Genomic DNA, 13,923 nt, shown 5'->3' with positions numbered 1-13,923 from the left:
GTGAATCGCTTTTCATTCAATCCGTTTTTTGCGGTTAGTGTTGATTTAAATTCATTTTGATTTCTTTTAAGTTTTTGTTATTACTAATAATAGAGTTTGTTGTTGCAGACTCGTGTAATTGAGGAGATGATCAACAATGGGGTACAAAATTCATGGTCCAGTTTGGATTACATGTCATTTTATGAGAATGCTTTATTCCCATATTAGGGAATATCTTATTGTGATTATGTAAGTTAATATTATTGATGTTTTCTGTGAAATTTGTTGGTGTTTGTTAGAATGGTGATGTTGAGTGTGACTTTAAACTTTGCAACGTTTTGTAGGTGTTTGTCCCAACCGTGTTCAAGGAACACTGGTGGCTTTACGCACTCAATTGTCGAACCAGGCAATTGCATGTATTGGACTCCATTGGTCATGGAATTCAATATCGATTCAAGATTGATAAAGCAATGGTAAATACCTGGATGTTGTTGAATACTTATGAATATATTTGGTTTGGATTTCTTTATCATTGTTGTTAAATTGCATGTTGTAGGTTGATCGTCTACAACACCTTTTTGAAATTCTTGACGAATTTTCTGAAAAGAGTGGTGCTCAAATTTCATTGTTAAAAGAAAATGTTCCCCTACAACCGAATAGGTTAGTATTGACAGTAATATTCATATTTATTTTGATTTGATATTTTCTCTAATTTGGTTTGGAGTTAATATTTAGAATTCTTCTTTAGGGTTAAATTTATATTGGTTGTATGCAGTTATGACTGTGGTATTTTAGTTGTGAAATATATGGAGTTGTGGGATGGTTCACAACACTTGGAAGGGAATACCTTTCCCAATTACACCACGGTAAAAGTTATTTTGATTACTTAACACATTTTATTTATAGTTTGGTGATTGCAAACTGATTCCATGATATATTATTTAGAAGGAGCTCTTACGCTTTCGTCAAGAGATGCTAACTTCGTGGGTGCTGCATGAGTCTAACGTTCAATGAAAAGCCGTATTGACAGATTTGGAAGTAGATTGCCCTTGATTTTTATTGGACACTTTCAATTATAACAAAAAAAAGTGTTAGTTATTATGAGTTGATGTGAACAATGTAGATACTTTTATTTAATGAATGGAAGCATTCTCAATTTCATTTAAGTTATTTAATTTAAGAATTTTTTTATATGATATTTTGGGCAGAAAGTTGTCACTGGAGCACATGAATGTGAAGGTCTTTGTTAATAAATTAATTGGAACCCTTATAGTGTAAGAGGACCCTTGTGTTAAAAAGTGGGGACCCAAGAATAACTTTGTGCATGGTCATTGTTTTCAAATATTTTTTTGGATTCCTGTAAATGGAAGTGAATGTTGTGTGTAAGTGAGACATAGTTGCAGTGTATGGATGTTAATTGGGTGGGTTTTACCATGATGTGGTGGTCATTGGAACCCTTGTACTGTAAGTGGGGACCCATGTGTTAATAAGTGGGGACCCATGAATTACTTTCTGCTTGGTCATTGTTTTCAAATATTTTTTTGGATTCCTGTAAATGGAAGTGAATGTTGTGTGTAAGTGAGACATAGTTGCAGTGTATGAATGTTAATTGGGTGGGTTTTACCGTGATGTGGTGGTCATTGAAACCCTTGTACTGTAAGTGGGGACCCATGTGTTAATAAGTGGGGACCCATGAATTACTTTCTGCTTGGTCATTGTTTTCAAATATTCTTTTGGATTCCTGTAAATGGAAGTGAATGTTGTGTGTAAGTGAGACATAGTTGCAGTGTATGAATGTTAATTGGGTGGATTTTACCGTGATGTGGTGGTCATAGAAACCCTTATACTGTAAGTGAGGACCCATGTGTTAATAAGTGGGGACCCATGAATTACTTTCTGCATGGTTATGGTTTTCATGTTGTTTTTTCTCACTGCAACTGCATGCATGCAGAGGAGGGGATTACAATAATTTTATGACCAACCTAATTGTCATTCAATTCAACGAAATTCAATGCAACAAAGAAGACATGAAATTGATTTGTAACTTAACATTGCAGTACAACAAATATTATCAATACATATAGGAATTTATCCCATGTACGATGTTCAAATAGTGAGGAGTTGTGATGCACCAAAAATGATAAAGGTTCTCTTCTATGTCATATAAAACACTTCCTTGTGTGCAAAATTTTTTGTGGATCCTTCATTACAACCTGCAACCAAATAATGAATTTAACTTACATGAACAAATTGATATCTATAGAACATTTGTTGGGTTTAAGGTCACAAACCTAAACAACTCTGATGCATTTGATTCTTGAGATATTGGTAAATTAGTTTGGACTGAGTTCAACAATGAAAGAAAGCCAACAGACCCCGTACTTGACACCTACACTTTATTTCGTAGTAATTAAACAAAACAAGAAGTTCCAAACGTGAAAAATAGTGAAGAAGTACAACAACAAATACAATAGACACGTACCCCTGCAATTGCATTAGTCATCCCATTGAATGTATTCATGTTCCCTTCAGTTTGATCAGACAGATTTGCTTGAGCACCTCCCACATAACTTCCTTCCTCAATTCCCTAAGGCATTTAGTTTTGAATTAGATATAATATTTACATTTGACATATCAAAGTAAACAAAATAATGAAAAGGTAATGAAAAGAAATAGTTTTACTAACCGTAGTTGGCTGACTAGGAAGTTGACGTCTAGTACATGTATTTTTTCTTCTCGGAGCCTTTTCACACCTGGATTTTTGTCGTGTTGATCGCGGCCGACCCTTTCTTTTCACAAGCATAGGGCTACGGATATCACCGTTGATGTTGATTGCTGTGGTAGGAGTACTTGGTGTTGGTTGTTCAGGACCTCCACAGATGTTATGCTTTGTCCTATCTTGATCATGTCTTCGTTGACCATATTCCAACACAAATTGGTCAAGTTGTTTATGCAAGATTTTTGTTGTATTAATTTCCCCGCTGGCATGTTCAGCTATGTCATAAAACTTCTTGCACAATCCATCATACCTTTGAACTTGTGGATCCTTGTCTTTTGTGCCAAAGGATGATCTTATGTACGTGTGCTTTCGCCTTAGATTTTTACTCCACCTTTCAAATACATACTTTTTTGGGACTTTTGTCAGTTTTTCTTGAGCAAGGACAACAAGGCAGTGCCGACACAAAATTCCCCTAAATTCAAATAACAAGCAAGTGCAACATACATGTAGTTCTTCAAATAATGTACTAAGTCAATCGTTTGTACATAAGTTAAACGTATTTATCAAATTTGCACACGAAGACAAGAAATCATCAACACTTGTGGACTCATAGACTACTGTCTTCATTCCACGTTTCATTTCCTTGTATTGACTATATCCTTGAAGTTTTTCTGGTATTTTTTTCATAATGTGCCAAAGACACCACCTATGACGTGCATTTGGGAACACAACTTCAACTGCAATTTTCATTGCCCTGCATTGATCGGTGACAATGCCTACAGGGGGTCTGTTTGACATGCAACGCAACCAACTTTGAAAAAGCCACACAAAAGCATCAGTGTCCTCAGAAGATAGGAGTCCACATCCCAACAATATTGATTGACCGTGATGATTTACACCAACAAAAGGTGCAAACGGCATATCATACTTATTTGTTAGGTATGTGGTACCGAAACATAAAATGTCTCCAAAACTATCCCATGCTGCCCTGCTTCTAGCATCAGCCCAAAATACATGTCGTATGCGGTTATCATCGCCCAAATGAATGTCAAAATAAAATTGTGGATTCAATTCCCTCATGCGACAGAAATGATTTAAGAGAGCTTTTCCATCACCTTCCTTCCCCAATGCTCTCCTACTTTGGGCAACATAATTACGCACATCTCGTTCAACAAAGTCGAGATTCTCGTAACCACCAGCAGCAGACACAAAAGACCTAAAAGTCTTATTTATACGAACCCCATCATCGTCATTAATATCCAACACTCTTTTGTCTGCAAAGATATTTTTCTATTACCGTGAAACAATCTAGAATTCGTCGGGCTTAATTGATGTGAGTGTTCCTCGTGTACCGACATAATATACCACTTGCCTTCTTTTATTCCAACAGTTATACGAGCCGGACATTCAACCGTCTGAGTAGGGTGAGTGCTTAATTTTGGTGGAATCGCAGACATGTAATTTCCCGCCCTAGCACATACCAAGATGAAGTACCTTAATTCCTTGTTAGGTCCTTTTTTCGAACTTCGAGTTCTAATTGCAAAACCCTTTTTAATGCCATATTGTCGGTAATAACTTTTCACGGCATCTGCAGTGTCAAAACACATTCCAACTGTAGGAGTTGATTCATCAACTACATTTGGAACGGACTCATCAATATTGATATGGGAATCTGTATCAGGAAGTATATTTGCCACATAATCATTCCCAGCTAAATGATTCAAATGCTGAGATTCTTCAAAGAACGGAATGTCATCAAGTGACAAATCTGCCATTACCTTAAACATGTTGTGTGTACAATGCTTAGCTTAACTCACATTGACAAAAAACATGAATGCATATGTATACAATTTTCTTTATATAACTTAACTTAAACATTTCAAACAATGAACAAAATAAATCTACTACATTATTAAACAACTATGACTAGCTTTATGCATTATTTAACAATTTGCACAAAGTTACAAATAAGCTATGTATTGAATGCAAGAGTACCTTCACCAACAGAACCTTCAATGGTTATCTGCTAACTTGAATGTGTAGTTAATGCAATGAAGAACAATGAAGAAGAACTGTTGCTATCAATGAATGCTGACAGTGTTGGACGTTATCTGCTCTTGAATTTGTAGTTAATGCAATGAAGAACAATGAAGAAGAACTGTTGTTATCAATGAATGCTGACAGTGCTGGACGTTATCTGCTCTTGAATTTGTAGTTAATGCAATGAAGAACAATGAAGAAGAATTGTTGCTATCAATGAATGCTGACAGTGTTGGACGTTATCTGCTCTTGAATTTGTAGTTAATGCAATGAAGAACAATGAAGAAGAATTTGTTGCTATCAATGAATGCTGACAGTGCTGGTCGTTATCTGCTCTTGAATTTGTAGTTAATGCAATGAAGAAGAACCGTTGCTATCAATGAATGCTGACAGTGCTGGACGTTATCTGCTCTTGAATTTGTAGTTAATGCAATGAAGAACAATGAAGAAGAACTGTTGCTATCAATGAATGCTGACAGTGCTGGACGGGGTGCTGGACGGGGTGCTGGACTTTGAGGAAGGGCACACACTTTCTCTTTAATGTGTGAATGGAAAAATCAGCATTTGTGGCATTGAGGAATGAACCCCACCTGCAAAAAAGTAAAGTTAAAGTTGGAGCAAAACTATCCTTCCACGTAACATTCATGGCAAATTCAGCATTTATTGCCATTTTAAGAAAAGTACCGTACTGCACCTCACTTTAAAAGATATTTTAAATAAAATTATTGTTGCATTTATGTTATGTTATTAATTAGACAAGACATTTGCTTTTTCACACAAGTCTTTTTTCCTTGCTTGAAACGTCAACATGTGTCAAACGTTCATTTTTATATGGCACCTCACCTAAACTGCACCACACCTAAACTGCACCTCACCTTAAAAAATATTTTTTAAAAAAATTATTCTTGCATTTATGATATGTTATTAATTAGACAATACATTTGTTTTTTCACATAAATCCCTTTTCCTTGCTTCAAATGTCAACATGTGCCCAACGTTCATCTTTATATGACACCTCACCTAAACTGCACCACACCTTAAAAAATATTTAAAAAAACAAATTATTCTTGCATTTATGATATGTTATTAATTAGACAATACATTTGCTTTTTCGTCCCTTTTCCTTCCTTCAATAACATGTGCCCAACGTTCATCTATATATGGCATGCGATAGGATAAATTTGTTGAACTATACATCCATTCCAAATGGAGTCATGGGAAGGGCTTGATATCGACGACAATGACATTTGTAGTTATGTACGACGTTGCAACTCTACTACCAATGTCATTCCGGGACCAGCTGGTAATGTGCAAGCCATCATTCTTAATCGAAACTCTGAGCAATCAGTAAACACTCAAGAACTTATAAACCGTATAGGTCAACAAACTTATGACCGTGATTTTACATCCAACCAATGGAAATGGGCAGAAAAATTCCTTCAATTCCAAGGTAATACTCAATCACGTTTTTTAGAATGGAACAACAAAAGTTTATGTCTAATGATTTTTTCATTTTATTGCGAAGGAGAAATTGAAGGACGTGGTTCTGAATTAGATGTTTAGGGTTTAGGGTTTAGGGTTTAGGGTTTGAAAGAATTAGATGTTTTCCCACTCTTAAGTTGTCTAATCAAATCATGCAAGCACACTGGTCTAGGAGACATGTTAATAACAATTAAGGTAATATACCTATTATGTAGTCTTTCTTACATTGTGCAGAAGAAGTTGTATATTAAATTTCTTGCTTTACAGGATCCGACGGGGACTGCAAGTGCAAGTGTTCATGGGAAGGTTTTAAAGAATGAAGAATTTGGTTCTCTAATTGAAGTTGGCTTTGTCTTAGTCTTAAAGAATGTATTAACGCACGAAAAAAAACTTTTCTTTTACAATTCCATGTCATGTCATTCATACAAGTATTTTTGTGTGTTTTTTAGGTGGGCATTTTCACTCCAAATCGAAGGAACTTCTACCTTAATATCACTCTTAACAACATTGTCAAGGTATGCAGTCAAACAACATAAATGTAATACAACTGTGCAGGTTAAAATAATAATCGTCTTCTTTACATTACATTACATGCTTGAAATTAAATTGTCATTCATGTAGGTTTTCAATTCTGACATATGTCCACCCACGACTCTAGGTACAATACAAGAAATGAACAACACTTTAAAAACTATAATGAAAGTTGCCCATGTATATTGTCTAACATTTGACATCCTCATCAATTTTCAGATGCAGAAAAGATGGAGTTATTATTCAAGGCCATCAAAAAATAAGGAATTAGACAATCTTGAATATTATGTAGCTCAAACTTGTATGTGACGTCAAATAATGTTAAATGACGATTATTAACATCTCAGTTTTTTTGGTGTTTTTATGTAAATGGGGACCCCTTTCATTTGAATTGGGGACGTATGCTGTACTTTTTGCACAGTAACTTAATCCTGCAACTGAGTGATTAGTTTTGGATTTTTTGGCTGCAAAGAGGATTGAGATGGGAGTCTAGGGACCTCATTGGAGGTTCATGCCATTCATTGGTGAAAGACTACCTCAAATTTTGGTGTTTTAATGTAAGTGGGGACCCCTTTGATTTTAATTGGGGACCTATGTTGTACTTTTTGCACAGTCACTTAATCCTGCAACTGAGTGATTAGTTTTGGATTTTTTGGCTGCAAAGAGGGTTGAGATGGGAGTCCAGGGACCTCATTGGAGGTTCAGGCCATTCATTGGTGAAAGACTACCTCAAATTCTGGTGTTTTGATGTAAGTGGGGACCCCTTTTATTTTAACTGGAGACCTATGTTGTACTTTTTGCACAGTCACTTAATCCTGCAACTGAGTGATTAGTTTTGGATTTTTTGGATGCAAACAGGGTTCACAATATAATTGTCACCATTAAGTACAAAGTTCATTAATAAAAACAATAGTACAAAATTAATCAATAACAATACTGTTAATGAATAACAAAATTACAATGGTTTCAACAATGTCAGTAAAGCATACATCCACTAACTTAAAAACGAAAAGCACCTAAAAACATATTCATTAATGAATCATCAGTTTTTGGGTTTTTCACCATTCAGTACAAAGTTCATTAATAAAAACAATACTACAAAATTAATCAATAACAATACTGTTAATGAATAACAAAATTAATCCACTTACACATTCAGAGTTTCCATAATAATTACTCCTGAACAAAATTATTGGTGCAATACTACAAATTACAATGGTTTCAACAATGTCAGCAAAGCATACATGCACTAACTTAAAATCAAAAAGCACCTAAAAACATATCCATTAATGAAGCATCAGTTTTTGGGTTTTTTTGGCTTCCTCCTTGATATGTGGTCCAAGGTGTTTTCAAAACAGCACTCTTGAAACGTTTCCTCGGTTCACCGTTCATTTTAGGAAACATGTTGACTTCTTCATTTGGTTGGACTTCATCTACATGTAATTGTTTATCTTCATGTACATCTTCATGACTGTTGAATTCTTCATTTGGTTGTACTTCATCTACATGTAATTGTTTATCTTCATCTACATCTTCATGACTGCTTTCTGCCTTTTTCAAGTATGTGCAATCCATTGCAAGAGGTTCAACTTCAACTACTTCTGACTGAGTATCACGACAAAGACAATTTCTCCTTGCAATTAACTCAACTATGTCATTAACCTCTTTCTCCATACTTGTGATTAATAATTCCTGCTCCTCAGATTTCTGCATTAGTTGAAGAACTTTCACCCTCATTGCACGGACTTCATCCTTTGTTGGTTTCTTCTTCGTAATTCGACACCCAATTTGGTCAAAATCTTCTTCAACAAATTTACTGCAAAGTTCTTCATTGGAAGCACATAACTCAACAACAACCTGTTTGTTGACATATATAATTCCAAAAATAATTATCTACATTCAAAACAACATTAAGGTAATACAAATTACAAAAAAAAAACATACATTATTCTTACGCAGACCACGTTCAAGTTCATGGTCACCAACTCTAACATCCATCCAATGCATGATACGGGAATATTTATTCCCACTAGTAGGTACTTGACGCTTATAAGAGAACAAATGTTCCATCGCCCATATCTGAACAATGAATACAAAAAAGGCATTTATTAAAAGGTCAACACAAATGCACAATTATTACAAACATTTACCAATAACAAAAATGTTTCATTTTACCTGCAAGAGGTAAACGCAACCATCCACATGGATATACGACATATTTCCCCGCGTAATCCATTTTGAAGCTGAACACAAACTATCAACCAAAATATCATACACTAAACCCCCCCAATTATACATATCAAGTTTGTCTAAATCATCAACAAGGTTAAACAACCCATCATGAACTAAACCCAATCTAGTAGGGAGAATAAACTCCGACAAACCTAACAAGACATACAACTTACAAAAGTCCTTTGAGGAAATATCATTCCCAAGTTTCAAAATAACAGAATATATCATTTCCACAATTACATGACCTTCTTCAAAAAAACTCCTTATGTGAGATATAATACTACTTTTCCTTAAATCAATTTTTCTACCACCTACTCTAAGACCTACACCTAAACACACATCTACCAAACTAAACGACACAAATTGATACTGAATTGAAAAACTTTGCTTCCTCTCCACCCAAGAACTACATAACTTACTTAAAAGTCCACGGCTCAATTTGATGTCCTCACGAACAAACAAAAGCCATCCAAATGGGGTGGACTGTATAATACTCTTTTGTAGCAAAGTTATAACCATGTTCACAACAGCCAAACGCTTTGACCTGCAATTATGCCTAAACACCTGTATATCAAAATCAAATACAAATACACTATAATAATTATAATTAAAGATAAATAAATGTAATTGTCATGTCTACTTAAAAACAAAAAGCATCATTTCAAAGAAACCTTAGCTTGACCCTGAGGATGACGATCAATCGTAAGAACTTCCTCATCTGAACATCCGCTAATTGACATTATATCCTCAAACAATTTTGTGAATGTTTCCTGTTGAGAACAAAACCAACATACATTCTTATAACATCAGTATGCTTATGCTTCAATAATAGAACATTCAGTAAATTTAGAGCAACATGAATTGTTGTGTAGTTCTATTAATACCTCAATTCTTAAATATATGTGCAGTTCTATTAATAAATAAGTTTTTTATTCTACATGCAGATTTGGGTCTATGCAAACAGTTTTGAATATTTTTTGGTGGCAGTGGTGGTCCTTCAAAGAAAGGCCCATGAGGATTGGGCAGTGAAGCATAATTATAGTGTCTAATAATACAAGGCTTTTGAAATCATAGGGATTAAATTGCTCAACCTAAATAATCTCAAGGACTACCAACAGCTTACTCGTACTTATTTCAGTTGTGGTCTTATACTATACTTTTATCTTGCTGGGTAAATATGACGTTGTTCATATTCTCTCACTTTTGATATTTTTGTCAATAATGTAAAATAGACACAGTTGAAGTCCCAGTGTTAAAAAAATTAAAACAATAATATAAAGCTATATATATATGATACCCCAAACCTATTTAATCTTCGTTGATTTAAAATTAACAAAAAATAATTTGTGTGAATGTTTCCTGTTCAAAACCAAACCAACATACACTTCTAATAAAGTTTTCTCCATACAAAGGGGAATCATATCTCTATTTGAATCTCACTAGTAAGAAATTATTTGAAAAAGATTGTCTGGAAGACATTACAGAATGCATGTAATCAATTTTAAATATTGGAAGAAGAGTTAAGGATCAGAATTACTATAAACTACAATTTAATTCCAAGCAATTACTAAGCAGTATGATCACAAAAGTGGCATCAATTGGCACTTCTCTTCAGCTCATCAAATAGGGCAACATACACTTACAAATGGGAGCAATCAGATTTTCAATTAACCAAGCCTTTTCCATCACCAGGTGGCGGCACATCATTAGCAACTACAAAGGGATTTAGAGAGAACATAAAACAATATTGTCCCACAATTTCATCAATAACTAACATAAAAGAATACTGCCCTATAGTTGTTTGTTACATTAGTGTCTCACACACCCATCCCTTGCAAATTTAGGAACCAAATAGCAATTTCAACATAGTTGCAAATTTTAAAACTAAATAACTATTTCAACACATTTACAATTTAAGAACCAAAGAACAGAATAATTTAAAACTAATTTAAAAAGGTACATGGTGGAATCTTCACTCTAACAGGAAGGCTTGTAACATCAATGACGTAAGGCTTTTCAAGACACCAATAACTAAATTGGGGCAACAAAGGTTTAATGATATTTTCAAATATTTTTCACAACAAATGTAGAATGCAAATGAGTCCAATGTAGACCAAATTTACTCAGCTAACTAAACTCCCAAGAAATTAGATGAAAATAAAATAACATTTTAACCAAAATTGATTCTACTAACCTCTTCTTCATCTTTGGTCGGATCCAATATAATACAATAACTATCTGTTACGGAACGACATATTGGCACCAAACAGACAAGGATGACAATTAATTACTATTAATAGAATTAAAATGTAGAAATAAACCAAGAGACGAACTAACTAGTGTAGATTACCAGGAACATGCTTTGAAGAATTCCAGTCTCTATAGGTGCATCACATGTTGCATAAACTGTACATGGAAGAAGCTATATGTTAAGTTAAGTTAAGAAAAAGAAGCAAAAATCCAGAAGCATATATTTTAAATATTAAGTTAGGATAGGATTAGGTTTTAGAAGCAAGCCTGGTTAGCCAACAAGAACTCATTGGCTTGAGATGCAGCTGCAGCTTCAGACACCAACGCCTTTATGACCAAAGTCTTAACCTCCCGGGGTTTGTAAGGAAAACCCTCTCTCGCATACGAGTTAACCAAACTGCAGTTCCCTCCTTCACCAATTGCTAGGAAACCCTAAAAAGTCAAATCCAAACCAATACAAAGGTCATTCAACATATAGAAAATTAAAACACCAATAAACCCCAGTGTCCAACACTCCAAAAGCCCAACATCCAACAAATAAATGAAATCGAAAAACGCTAAGTCCTAAAAAATCAAAACGAAACCAATGAAAACTTGACGAAAAATTATATGAAAATAGATGCCAAATCAAAGAGCTCACCGGAATCAAAATCGCAGACGTTACCGGAATCAGAATCGCAAACGTTACCAAAATCGGAATCGCAATTTCAGAAATATCCAAACAAAAACGAAATCCAATGTAATGCGGTACCGATATCGCACTACAAATTGTGCTGATCGTAGACTTCACCGGAATCGGAATGAGAATCGCTACCACTCCAAATTGCACTGAGAAAATGGGGCTGATTTTGCCTTTCTAAAACCTAATATTTTACTACAGAACCCTAAATTTTAAAATTTTGCCACCTCAACAATACTGGCCCCACATAATACTTTATTATATTTTCATCCACATCAGCAGGCGTAATCTGGCACAACACTTAATTGGGGTGTCAAATTATCGGTTCCCTTAAAATTTAATGGAAGAGAAGAATGAGGATTAGAAGGATTACACATGCGACATATGTGATGAAGAAATGACAACCAAACATGGTTTAATAAGACACAAGAGCATCCATTCTAGGCCTCCTAAAAGTTTCGAATGTCCTCAATGTGGCTTAGCTTTTGATACCCAACGAAGTTTAAATGGACACAAAGTGATTCATAATCGTAGTAATACTGGTAGTAGTAGTAAATCTGGTGTTTTAGGTCGTATTTTTGATCTTAATCAACCACCACCTAATTATTGATTTCTTATGTTATTTCATATATTTAATCTTATATGAGCATTTTGAATAAAATTTTCATTAATACTACTTATTAAATAAATAAAAAATTAAAATTTAATGGACCAATCCGTTCCATAAGTTTGTCCTTAGTATAAGCCACAAACTTGTTTGACTTTGTTTTTGGTGGCTAAATTGAAACACGATGATATAAAATTATTATTGATATAAAATTTAGTATTATTATTGTAGAAATAAATAAAGAACTTTATATTACTTGATTTTTTTAATTATTATTAAAAGTAATTATTAATATCAAATGTACAAGTAGTATATAATGAATCAATTACGCATTTATTTAATTTGATTTATTTGGTTTATATTTTTTTATCAGCTTATTTCATTTATATTCACAAAATTAAAATGTAATTATACCCCATAATCTCAATTGAGCCATACTTGAATTAAAATTCGAATACGTTATGATTCACTGACTTTGTTTAATGTATATCAGAAAATAATATTTACGTTGACTGACTTCTTTTATTGAACATTTTTGGAAATAGGTTTTATTGTGAGTATCTCTCTTAACAAGTTTTAAATTGGTCTAGTACTTTAGGAAAAAAAATTAAAAACCTTTTATATTATTGGATTATATTATTTTAAATATAAAATTAAAAGATGATCAAAATAGTAGCTATAACATAATTAATGGAACATATTTAAGCAAATTATTGCATCGCTAGTGCGGTCTAATAATTTCATTAAAAAAATTTGCTTCTTTAATTTGGATTTAGGTGATTTAAAGAGAAATAACTTTGAGGTGATTTAAAGTGAAAATATGAAGAAAGTAAAATTGTTAAAATTAAGATATAGAGTGGAAAATATGGTAAAAGTTTACGAGTATGTGATTGTTGTGATTGAAATTATATTTTTTTTAATTAATAAAAATGTAAATTTACAGATTTATTTTTGCATTTAAAAATTAATTTGATTGATATTTTTAGATTATATATAACTATTTTTAATTAAAATTTTATTTCTAGTGATTGAAATATAATATATAACATATTATATTTATAATATGATTGATTATATTTTTTAAAAAAAAATTATTTTTATGATTTTGTTTATATTTATTTGTGTGTAGATTATAATTTTATTTTACATAAAAATTAATAATAACATGAGTTTAAAATGAAAAAGGATAATAGAATAAATCATAAAAAATTATATATATATATATATAAAGTTTTCTTACAAATCTCTTTTAAAATGTGAAAAAAAAATTGAAAGGAAAAAAAGTTTTCATTTTCTGTAATTTTGACCTTTATTATCTTGATTATTGTGTTTTCAATGCACAATAAACTCTCTCATTTCTCTTCTTGTTTGGAAATTAAACGGGTGTAAGAGTGATTGTCTCTT

General features: G+C 33.1%; 2 protein-coding genes across 2 annotated transcripts; both read left to right on the top strand.

Moving 5' to 3' along the window:
• Positions 1-245: 245 nt before the first annotated feature.
• Positions 246-869, top strand: LOC137809867 (putative ubiquitin-like-specific protease 1B). The gene is made up of 4 exons (XM_068610929.1): positions 246-269; positions 324-452; positions 536-639; positions 755-869. The coding sequence occupies exons 1-4, from the start codon at positions 246-248 to the stop codon at positions 867-869; spliced, it is 372 nt and encodes a 123-aa protein (XP_068467030.1).
• Positions 870-5,944: 5,075 nt separating this feature from the next.
• Positions 5,945-7,388, top strand: LOC137809866 (uncharacterized). Its single transcript, XM_068610928.1, has 5 exons — positions 5,945-6,188; positions 6,264-6,295; positions 6,455-6,562; positions 6,670-6,735; positions 7,365-7,388. The coding sequence occupies exons 1-5, from the start codon at positions 5,945-5,947 to the stop codon at positions 7,386-7,388; spliced, it is 474 nt and encodes a 157-aa protein (XP_068467029.1).
• The last annotated feature ends 6,535 nt before the right edge of the window (positions 7,389-13,923 follow it).

The sequence above is a fragment of the Phaseolus vulgaris genome, chromosome 2 (genome assembly GCF_000499845.2).
Source record: "Phaseolus vulgaris cultivar G19833 chromosome 2, P. vulgaris v2.0, whole genome shotgun sequence".
In the NCBI taxonomy this organism is placed as follows: domain Eukaryota; kingdom Viridiplantae; phylum Streptophyta; class Magnoliopsida; order Fabales; family Fabaceae; genus Phaseolus; species Phaseolus vulgaris.
This window is presented reverse-complemented; position numbering and strand designations above follow the sequence as displayed.

Bases quoted from the DNA above. Each gene is read 5' to 3' on its own strand.
- LOC137809866 (XM_068610928.1), top strand. From the start codon at position 5,945: ATGGAGTCATGGGAAGGGCTTGATATCGACGACAATGACATTTGTAGT. The intron at 6,296-6,454 runs GTTTAGGGTTTA...TACATTGTGCAG, and splicing joins GACGTGGTTCTGAATTAGAT to AAGAAGTTGTATATTAAATT. The intron at 6,563-6,669 runs GTTGGCTTTGTC...TGTGTTTTTTAG, and splicing joins AATTTGGTTCTCTAATTGAA to GTGGGCATTTTCACTCCAAA.
- LOC137809867 (XM_068610929.1), top strand. From the start codon at position 246: ATGTTTTCTGTGAAATTTGTTGGT. The intron at 270-323 runs GTTTGTTAGAAT...AACGTTTTGTAG, and splicing joins TTTCTGTGAAATTTGTTGGT to GTGTTTGTCCCAACCGTGTT. The intron at 453-535 runs GTAAATACCTGG...TGCATGTTGTAG, and splicing joins TCAAGATTGATAAAGCAATG to GTTGATCGTCTACAACACCT.